Source organism: Primulina tabacum, chromosome 2 (assembly GCF_025594145.1).
Source record: "Primulina tabacum isolate GXHZ01 chromosome 2, ASM2559414v2, whole genome shotgun sequence".
In the NCBI taxonomy this organism is placed as follows: Eukaryota; Viridiplantae; Streptophyta; class Magnoliopsida; order Lamiales; family Gesneriaceae; genus Primulina; species Primulina tabacum.
Genome location: NC_134551.1, coordinates 2,619,596 through 2,630,872, shown reverse-complemented (window position 1 = coordinate 2,630,872; position 11,277 = coordinate 2,619,596). Strand labels below are relative to the sequence as shown.

General features: G+C 39.4%; 2 protein-coding genes across 2 annotated transcripts; both read left to right on the top strand.

Annotated features, from left to right (window-relative positions):
• Positions 1–526: 526 nt before the first annotated feature.
• Positions 527–1,627, top strand: LOC142524774 (uncharacterized). Its single transcript, XM_075628871.1, has one exon. The coding sequence runs from the start codon at positions 604–606 to the stop codon at positions 1,510–1,512; it is 909 nt and encodes a 302-aa protein (XP_075484986.1). The 5' UTR covers positions 527–603; the 3' UTR covers positions 1,513–1,627.
• Positions 1,628–3,592: 1,965 nt separating this feature from the next.
• On the top strand, positions 3,593–4,853 carry LOC142537263 (uncharacterized). The gene is made up of 3 exons (XM_075642812.1): positions 3,593–3,649; positions 3,733–3,877; positions 4,444–4,853. Exons 1-3 carry the CDS (start codon positions 3,626–3,628, stop codon positions 4,851–4,853), a joined length of 579 nt encoding a protein of 192 aa, XP_075498927.1. The 5' UTR covers positions 3,593–3,625.
• The last annotated feature ends 6,424 nt before the right edge of the window (positions 4,854–11,277 follow it).

Here is an 11,277-nt window from a genome sequence, read left to right as displayed (position 1 = left end):
ACACACACACACACATATATACATATATATATATATATATGTATATATATATTGGTTCATGACAAAGGGTTACATCACGAGTCTAGCTAGTGGGTATATTAAATATTATACATTATTTTATTTGAACAATTAATATTGTTAGTGTTATTTATTTAGTTAGATAAAAATATGGAATTTTTTTTAATGAAAATTAGATGCTTTAGTGTATTATTTTGTATAACCATTTTTCTAAAACTAAAAAAAAATGCCAAAATTAATTCTTTAGCGATGCGGGGAAACTATATAATATATGTTTTTTGAAACTAAAAATTTATCCCACCTTTTATTGTTATTACAATGATCAAGTATTTGGATATATGTTGGACATTTGATATTCTATGTGGTAGAAGAAAAGAGCAAGTAGTTCGGAATTTTTTTGATATGAAAAAAGCCCATTGGCAAACATCTTAATTGCTAGTTCATTTTCACAACAGGCCCAACGCGAAGAAGCCCAACCCAAAATCCCTGGATAACCCGACCACACCCGGTTGATTCTCCCCTCTGAAGGCACGCTCAATTTCCCATTTCTCACCACCGTAAACACACACACAGACACACACACACATGGCATCGGAGCCCGCGCCGCCGCCGGATGGCCTAGTTTCTTCCACCTCTCCGACCGTCACCTCTTTCGCCTTGTCTTCAGACCTTAATCCATTGGACCACCATCCCACCACCGCCAACGAGCCCATCGCCCCCAAAGTCCCAAATAATCCCCCCAAGCGGCAGCGCCGGCCCAGCGTTCGCCTGGGGGAGATAGGCGGCGACCCACCTTTAGATTATCACCGCCGCCGATCCACCAAAGCCTGGAGATTTCACAAAGACCCATCTTTCGCGGCCAAAACCTCCAAAACACGCCCCCTAACCAACCTCGTTAACGGGGGCGACCTTAATTTCCAAGATTTCCCTGGGCCCTCAGAGAATTTTGTTGACTTAACGTACCGCAAGCCGAAAAGCAATAAACCCACCAAAAGGGTTCGCACGAATTGGAATAAATTCGACTCGACCACCATTGCCAATGGCGGTGGCAGAGAGGGGGCAATAATTGAGACCTCAAATGCTTTTCAAGAAGAAACTTACCACAACGATAACGAAGAGTTGGAAGATTTCGAGATGAAGGGCTCGGAGAGTCCTTTGTTAAAAGATCATAGTCCAGTCAATTCTGCGGAGAATATGGGAATCGACTATTGGGATCACCAGAGGAGAGGCGGCGGAGTTCGAGTTTCAGAGAGCAATGGAGTACTTCACGAGGAGGTTAACTCACCGGAGCAGCAGCGTAACGAAGGGAATATCGGGGCCCGAGAGTGGTTAACTGGACTGGGATTGGGGAGATATGTGCCGGTATTCGAAATACACGAGGTGGATGATGAGGTTTTGCCAATGTTAACGTTAGAGGATCTCAAAGATATGGGGATAAATGCCGTAGGTTCCCGGAGGAAAATATACTCCGCAATCCTCAAACTGCGGAAATGATTTTGGCTATGTGATCGTATGTTTGGTTTACTTTGTTGTTTTTGTTTTCTCGACTTAGCAACAAAAACAATAATGGTATATGTTTGTTTTGTTAACATAGTTCTGCTTGTAGATTTGTTCTCTGGGTTCATATGTCTTGCTAGATGTTTGTGGAATACGTGCAACAGAGGAGTGGGAGAGAGAAACTCTGTGACCATAATACTTGACCGAAATCTCTGCACAATCTTCAACATTTTTTTCTGTCCAGTGTCTTGAGTTACAACACTAAAGGGCTTTCAAAGAAAAACCGTTGGAACCAGACACAAGGATGATAAATCACGACTTCGAGCAGACATATTCCGTCATTTCCTTTTATTCAAATTGGACCGGCCAAGTTAAAAGAAAAGTACATCCGTGTGGTTCTGGACGTTTCATTTCCGCGTGCATACCTCAAAAATTAGTCTTTCGACTACGGGTCCGAGATCTCTTTTTCTAAAATTTTCCGCACAAGCTCCATACTAGTTAAAGACTTGGGATCAGCCATTGCCTCCATTATCTGTCTTTGGCTGGGCAGAATCACCCTTAAATAAATTTCTTTCAAGATTCCTCTTCCTGTAGAGGTTTGACTAGCTTTTCCCTACTGTGTACCAGTAAGAACTCTGCTGTACTTCGGGAGTTTTTACATGGGGAGGGAAAAAGCACCACACCAGCAAATTAACAATCAATAGAATTCCATGTGATCAAAGCATCGTTGATATGAAATTTGGAGATGCATGTGCAGATTCAAATTCTTGTAAAAGTTCTGGTACCATTTCTATACCTTGCACCAGAGATAATTCTGCTGTACTTAGGGAGAAGGTTTTCAAGGTGTTAGAAAATGCATTGCTCGTCTCATAAATGTTCAACTACCATTTCTGGACCTTGTACCAGTAAGAGAGAATTCTGCTAAACTTAGAGAGGAAAATGCATTGCCCCAGGAGAACGTAAGTTCTTGCGCTGTGAAATATGAAGACGTTGGGCTGAGGATTCCAGATTCCTCCACTCATCATTGCTAGACCTTGTACTGATGAAAATTCTTCTATATTTATAGAGGATTTTGCTGCTGGAAGAAAATAAGTTTCGGGTTTCCATTGTTGGCCTCATATTAATTAATGAAACATTTGTCATCCCATAAATTTCAAACTGCGGAAATATTTAAAACATTATAAAAACTATGTGAATTCAGTTCTGTATATGAATGAGGTGAGCACATGAAACGGCCTTAAGAAATTGTATGCTGCACCGGAATCAACTATTAACACACCCGGTGGGGGAATAATTTCCCCTCGAGGCCCACAGCCGAAAGGGGGGTCCAAATTTATTTATTTATTGTTATTTTTATTTTTAATACTTAGTAGTGTCATATTTTATTCATCTAACTTCAAATAAATGCCCAATTTTTTTAAAATTATGCACTATCCGAGCCTAACAATTTCGAAAATAAGAGAGCTCCAATTTTCTTAACCTTATATTCGTGTCTATGGTTGGTTACAAATAAATTTTTACTATTTGTAATCTCCTTCAATTTGATCCAACTTGTGTTTTGCGTTATGCCTCAAGAAATGTTTTTTTTCCCTTACTTTTTTAATTTTTATATGTATTTTATAAGACAATTAGTAGTTGCTTTTAGAGATTCTTCGACTCATGTATTGTTCAAGACACATGAAAATTGGTTATTTCAGTTAACCATTTGTCCAGTTTCTTTAATAAAAAATGAATGATAAATTCATACGACCGACCGAAACATAAATGTCTATTTATTTTAAAAGAGAATGCATTTCCACGTATTGATTTATAAATGCTTTCCAAATTTCTAAGTTGTGTAATTTATAATCATAACAGATGGACATTTTAAATTTTTTTCTTAGATATAGTTAGCACAGAACCAAAGCATTTGTTTGGATTTCAGTAAATAAAAAAAATAGAAAAAAGAAGTATTAACTCAAAATGTATCTATAATATATATAACATAAAATATAACACAAAATGTTGCTCACTATTTTTTTTTATAAGTTTGGTTAACTATTTAATTAAGAAAATAATTTTTTCAACGAGATTATTTTACAAATTTTGCAGCTGTGGTGATTGGGTGCCAATGACACCGGCCAAAATGGTGAAGGTATGATTTTGAAGTGAATTTGTGCTTGAATTCCGTATGGATTCTGCCCCAAGTCCTTAATTGTTTCATGATTCTGGAAACAGGAGTATTCAGCGGTTAGTTCGGGGAAAGAGAGGGACAGTCGTGATCGCATGCTTGGGAATTTGAGTGCCAGTGATGCATGTTTTGCTGATGTTCCTGGGGATTTAGGCTGCAATGATTCTTTGGGTTTGAATGATGGCATATCAGGTACTGCATGAAGTCCGTGTTTATATGTTATCGTACATAATTTTTTTTGTGCTAAATTGTGAATTAAGAAACAGTAAACATGAAATTTAATATTTTTCGTCAGGACTATGCCACTTGCTCACCTGGGTAATTCATCTGCTAGATTAGTGGTTCGTTTTCTGTCTCAATTTTTATTTTGACTTGTGATGCTGTTCAATATCGTAAAACTGAAAGCTTTTTGTAGAAAATCCACTACACCACCACCCCTTCCTCCTTTCGTACCATCCCCAAAAAAGGGGGGATAGTTAACAGAGCCAAAAAGTAGTGGTGAATGTGGACATAAGGGACGAAGATAAATAGTTGGTAATTGTGGCACAATTTAGTTTTAAATGATGGCTGTTCAAAGTTAGAACCGTAGAAAATGTTAGCTTAATATGTATGATATTTAATGACATTGTAATAAAGTTCGATTTCACATTATGAAATTTATAGAGCTGCTAAGGCCAAAAAATTATCGTTATGTGAAACGCCATAGCTCATTTGATAGCTAGGAGCCTTTTTTGCGATATTGTGATATTTTGGTGTAGACAAAGTGGAGTACGAAGAAACCCGGAAGGTTGAAGTGCCTCCTGAAAGGATTAGGAAATTTCAGCTAAACGATGATGATCAGGCACATCACAATTTTGGGTTAGATTCTACAACTTCCAAAGCTTCAGACATTCCGAGTCATCCAAATCCCAAAAAATTGGGCAGTTGTGGAGTTATCTTGAATAAAAATAAGAGACCAGAGATGAAAAAACACAGACCAAAAGTATTCAATGAAATCAAACCCAGAAAAACTCCAAAATCACGAACGGTTAATCCTTTAACACCTAAACAAAAAACTCCAAGGCAATCTATTCCCAGAACAAGTCCACTTGAGAAGAGAAAGTGCACGAAAAAAGGGGATCCACCGGAAGTTTTTCATGGAAACTTAGGAAGTGTTACAAAATCTTGAAGAAAAATACTGGATTTCAATCTTGAAAACCATGCTAGGGATAAGCATGGGCATGATAGTCGTGGTGTGATTGATGGGGCAACCATTGCCAAAGTTATGGAAACTTCCTTTGCAAAAGATGAGCATGTCCAAATGGTGGATGTATATCAACTTTCAGCAAATTCCTCGAGTGTTCACGCACTCGGGGATGCAGTTGATCCAACTTCTTTATGTGCAGTAAAAGGGTTCACAAATTCACTGAATGCTTGTACTGAAAGCTCATTAAGAGGTAATAATAAAAACTTCTAGTTCAAAGGTGATTTATATCTAAAGTAAGATTCTATCTACAATAATACTTTCATTGTGTCAGCAGATTCTTTAGAAGATACCCCAAAGCTGGACATCAACTTTTGTTGGTCCCACGTGCGGAATTTGAGATAATAAAATCCGAAAATAAAGAATAAAATGAACACCGAAATTTACGTGGAAAACCCCTAAAAATTAATAGGGTAAAAACCACGGGCAAGATGAAAAGATTTCCACTATAATATTTTGTGGTGTACAAATCACTCACTGTGTTTCCAAAGAGAACACACACTCTCTTAATACAGGAGAACAAAACATCTCACAAATATTATAGAACTAAGCACTCAAATGCTTATAAAATGAGAGAAAACTCGAAGAAGGGATGATTTCAGAATGAAGGGCGGAGCTCTATTTATAGAGCCCCTTGACCGTGTGAATACGCGTTAAAAACGCGTATTCATATTTCCGTCTGAAAATTCCTTTTGCTGCAAAACGTGTTTATTTTATCTTTGACTGGTGACTGGTCCCCCCTCCCCATTTTGCCGACATTTTTCCCACTTGGAGATTTGATTGAAAATCAAACACATCTCCACACATCCTTTCAATCTTGCCATTCCCTGCTTCTTACGTCTCTGCTAGGTCACTTGAGAATCTACACCACTCAAACTTATCAGTGTTCACTGGCTTGGTCAGAAAATCAGCTATGTTGTCCTTTGTATGGATCTTCTGCATATCCACGCTTCCTTCTTCTACTACTTCTCTCACAAAGTGAAATTGTACTCCAATGTGTTTTGTCTTGGAATGAAAGGATGGATTCCTTGCGATGTGCAAGGCACTCTGACTGTCACAAAACAAAGGAACATTATCTTGTTTGTGCTCGATCTCCTCCAATAACCTTTTAGTCCATATTGCCTCCTTGCAACCTTGAGTAGCTGCCATGTATTCTGCCTCTGTTGTAGATAACGCCACAACTGTCTGCAGTTTTGAAACCCAGCTTACTGCTCCCCCTGCAAGTGTAAACACATAACCAGTAGTAGATTTTCTCTTATCAGGATCATCTGCATAATCTGAATCGACATAGCCCTTGAGTGTAAAATCCGATCCTCCATAACATAATGCAGCATTCGAGGTATCCTTAACGTATCTAAGGATCCTCTTAACAGTGCTCCAATGCTCTCTTCCAGGATTCGTCATATACCGACTAACTGCTCCCACTGCTTGAGCAATGTCCGGTCTTGTACAGATCATGGCGAACATCAGACTTCCCACTGCTGATGCATATGGTACTCGAGACATCTCCATCCTCTCTGCTTCACTGCTAGGACACATCTCGGAGGATAACTTGAAGTTAACATGAAGAGAGGTCGATATTGGCTTACTATCTTGCATGTTGAAGCGTTGCAAGACTTTCTTCAAATAATTTTTGTGGGAAAGCCAAATCTTTCTGTTGCTTCTGTCTCGGTGAACTTGCATCCCTAGAATCTTGTTTGCTGGTCTCAAGTCCTTCATATCAAATTCCCTTAGCCAACTGTGCCTTCAATCCTTGGACATGATCTTTGTTGGGGCCTGCTACCAACATGTCGTCCACATACAACAGCAAAATGATATAATCATCACCAGACCTCTTGAAATATGTACAAGGATCTGCACTCAGTCTGTTGTATCCAAGGCTCATGATATAGGAATCAAATCTCTTGTACCAACACCTCGGCGCCTGTTTGAGACCGTACAGAGATTTCTTCAACCTGCAAACCAAGTTCTCTTTGCCTTTTTTCGCAAAACCTTCTGGCTGGAGCATATAGATTTCTTCTTCAAGATCTCCATGAAGAAACGCCGTTTTCACATCTAGATGTTCTAGATGTAGGTCAAACACCACACACAATGCCAACACCACTTTGACTGATGTAAGCCGAACCACAGGGGAAAATATCTCATTGAAGTCAATGCCTTCTTTCTGAGCATACCCTTTTACCACCAATCTAGCACGATACCGCTCCATTTGGTTATTGCCATCTCGCTTGATCTTATAGACCCATCTTTTACCGATGGCTTTCCTCCCTCGTGGTAGTGTAACAAGATCCCAAGTTTTATTCCTGTCTATTGCCTCCAATTCTTCTTGCATTGCTATCATCCACAAAGATACATCCGAGCTTTGAGTAGCCTCGTGAAACTCGATGGCTCACCATCCTCTGATAATAGACAATATGCAATGTTGCTTTCAGTGACATAATCTGAAAGCTAACCTGGTGGTCTTCTGTCTCGAGTTGACTGCCTCACATTGGAAACCTCAGACTCAACATGCTCTTGTTCTTCGTGCTCTGGTACTGCTTCACAAGAAGCCTGACCTTCGTTCGTCTTATTTTCCACATGAAATATAGTAGTTTCTGAATTCAATGTGCCTTTGTCTCCCTTTACTTTATCTTCCTCGAAGATAACATCCCTGCTGATGACAAGCTTGTGAACAGTAGGATCCCACAAGCGAAACCCCTTTACTCCATCAGCATAACCCAAGAAGATACATTTTTTGGATTTCGAATCCAACTTTGATCTTTCTTGCTCATTGTACAGAACGTACACATGACTTCCAAATGTATGCAAATGAGAATAATCTGTCGGCTTCCCGGTCCACATCTCCATCGGAGTCTTCAGATCAATCGCCACTGAAGGAGAACGATTGATAATATAACAATTGGTTTTGACTGCTTCTGCCCAAAATGACTTTTCTAGACCTGCAGTCCTCAACATAGCTCTTGTTCTGTCCAAAAAGATCATGTTCATCCGCTCCGCCACTCCATTCTGTTGAGGTGTGTAAACCGTCGTGAATTGCCTTTTGATGCCCTTATGTTGACAATATGCATCAAATTCGTCACTGTTATATTCTCCTCCATTGTCAGTCCTTAGACACTTGATTTTCTTTTCTGAATCAAGTTCAACCCGCGCTTTGAAATCTTTGAAGATCTGGAAAACATCTGATTTCTTCTTGATTGGATACACCCAACATCTCCTAGAGAAATCATCAATGAACAAGACAAAGTATCTCGCTCCTCCTACGGATACAACCGGTGCTTGCCAAACATCCGAATGAATCAGCTCCAATATGCTTTTGCTCATGGCAGTAGAAGTGCCAAACTTTAATCTGTATTGTTTACTGATAACACAGTGCTCACAAAAGGGTAATGACACTTTTGTAAGTCCCGGCAGCAGCTTCCGTTCTGAGAGAATTTTCAACCCTCGTTCTGTTATATGCCCGAGCTTTCTATGCCATAACACTGTTAATTCTTCTCCTGAACCAATTGATGCAACAACTAGTTCTGCCTCTTTGTGTGTTTCTCCCAAAAGTACATACAGATTTGCAGCAACTTTTTCCGCCTTCATAATCATAAGCGCGCATTTCACAATTTTCATGATCCCGTTCTCGATACGAGTTTTGCACCCGATGTCATCCAATTGCCCCAATGACAAAAGATTCTTCGTCAGTCCTTTCACATGTCGTACCTCCTGTATGGTGCGAATGGTGCCATCAAATATTTTAATTTTGATAGTACCGACCCCAGCGATTTCCAAGACATGATCATTTCCCATGAATACAGATCCTCCTGAGACTGGTTCATAATGATCAAACCATTCTCTCCGAGACGTCATATGCCACGTCGCTCCTGAATCCATAATCCATGTGTCACAAAATTTGTGTCTGCCTTCTGCAACACTTGCTGCTTCGCTGAATAATATTTCACCACTGCCTGAAGTACTGGCCACATTTCCTTGAGAGCTTTTATCGATACTCGTACACTCTTTCTTGAAGTGCCCTTTACCGCCACATTTAAAGCAGTAAATATTTTTCTTCTTACTTCTCGACTTTGATCTACCTCGCCTTTGGCTCCCACTGGAGTCACGGTCCATAAATCTTCCTCTTATCATCGGTAAAGCCTCTGCTTGCTTCGATGTTACCAACCTATCTTCCTTATTCTTGCGCCGGCTTTCTTCTCCGAGAACCGCAGTTAAGACATCGTCGAATCTTAGAAAGCCCATAAGAATATTGTTGGTTATGTTGATGATAAGTTGATCATATGAATCTGGTAGACTTTGAAGTAGAAGCTCCGCACGTTCATTTTCCCCTATTTTATGCCCCATGGAAGTGAGTTGGGCAAATAGAGTATTTAGTGTGTTGATATGGTCGGTCATCGATGAGGATTCCGCCATCCGAAGAGTATAAAGCCTTCTCTTTAGGAAAATCATATTGTGTAGCGACTTGACCTCGTACATCTTTGTCAGAGTATCCCAGATAACTTTGGCTGTTTTTATCTCAGAGATACTTGACAAAACTTCGTCAGCTATAGCCAAGTGTAAATTGGCAACAACATTATCATTCATCTCGTTCCACTTTCCATCATCTGTAATCTCCACCGGTCTATCTCCAATAGCCGCCAAGCAATTCTCCTTTCTTAAAACTGCTTGTATCTTTATTTTCCACAGCATAAAATTGCTTCCGTTGAACTTTGCTATCTCGTACCTTCCCGCCATTATGTCTACAACTATTTTAGTAGACCAGACAAAATAATCCCGCCTTAAATAAAAAATCTCAAAAAATCTTTTCTGATGTGGAAGATCAGTCTAGGCTGCAACAACAGAGCATACTCAGAATTTTAAGAAATTTTAAACCAAGGCTCTGATACCACTTGTTGGTCCCACGTGCGGAATTTGAGATAATAAAACTCGAAAATAAAGAATAAAATGAACACCGAGATTTACGTGGAAAACCCCTAGAAATTATTAGGGTAAAACCACGGGTAAGATGAAAAGCTTTCCACTATAATATTTTGTGGTGTACAAATCACTCACTGTGTTTCCAAAGAGAACACACACTCTCTTAATACAGGAGAACAAAACACCTCACAAATATTATAGAACTAAGAACTCAAATGCTTATAAGATGAGAGAGAACTCGAAGAAGGGATGATTTCAGAATAAAGGGGGAGCTTTATTTATAGAGCCCCTTGACCGTGTGAATACGCGTTAAAAACGCGTTTTTATATTTCCGTCTGAAAATTCCTTTTGCTGCAAAACGTGTTTATTTTTTCTTTGACTGGTGACTGGTCCCCCCTCCCCATTTTGCCACAAACTTCAATTTGGAAGTGCAAGATTTCAACTCCTGCCCCGGAATCGGAGCATTTGTCCAGTGATATCAACGTATAAAGAAAACTAGAAGCAACCCTTTATACGAGGAAGACTTGAATTTCGTGGAGAAGATAAATACTCCAGAAGAAGGGTCAAAGATTTAGTATGGTGCCAGGTTTTCTGGTTTTAATGTCTGTAAAAGGATACTCCGACCAAACGAGTGTCTAAAGAACAGCAGGAAACTTGGAACAAACTTTCCAAGAATGTTCAAGAAAAAAAGAATGAAACAACGAAGAGCAACTACGTTTTTGGAAAAAAATGGATCCATGCATTAGACATAAAGTAACTTCCAAGAAAAGAAGTAAATATCATAGAACTGTCTAAAAAAGATGTCCATCTACGAAATTAGCTGATGGGACACGTCAGAAAAGAGTCATGAATAACGAATTGTCGTCCAACTTCACAATAAAAGGGTATAATTTAAGGGTGATTCAGCCCAGTCAAAGACAGATAATGGAGGCAATGAAAGATCCTAAGTCTTTTAGCTGTGTATGGAGCTTGTGCCCTATGACAAATTTTAGAAAAAAGAAACGTCGGACTCGTAGTCGAAAGACTAAATTTTGGGGTATGGACGAGGAAATGAAACATCCAGAGTTACAAGGATGTACTTTTCCATTAACTCGGTCGGTCCAATATAAAAGGAAACGTTCGAATATGTCTGCTCAAAGCCTTGATTTATCACCCTCGTGTCTGATTCCAACAGCTTTTCCTTTAAAAGCCCTTAGTGCTGTAACCCAAGACACTGGACAGGAAAATGTTGAAGATTGTGCAGAGATTTCGATCAAGCACATTCCATATTTGGATACACTGAGTTTGACTGAGACTCCAATTTTTGTGAGCCAACATCTTGACCTAAAACATATGTTTCCGAACCTAATCGGTTAGTACAAAAGACGGTGTTAGTTTGGATTAACATCATTCTTTATAAGGATTGACGAGCTGTAGTTTATGCGTTTGGTTCTTC

What these genes read in the sequence shown, in the direction of transcription:
- LOC142524774 (XM_075628871.1), top strand. Translation starts at nt 604, where the DNA reads ATGGCATCGGAGCCCGCGCCGCCGCCGGATGGCCTAGTTTCTTCCACC.
- LOC142537263 (XM_075642812.1), top strand. Translation starts at nt 3,626, where the DNA reads ATGACACCGGCCAAAATGGTGAAG. An exon ending in CACCGGCCAAAATGGTGAAG is followed by an intron (nt 3,650 to 3,732) that starts GTATGATTTTGA and finishes TTCTGGAAACAG; the next exon opens with GAGTATTCAGCGGTTAGTTC. An exon ending in TTTGAATGATGGCATATCAG is followed by an intron (nt 3,878 to 4,443) that starts GTACTGCATGAA and finishes ATTTTGGTGTAG; the next exon opens with ACAAAGTGGAGTACGAAGAA.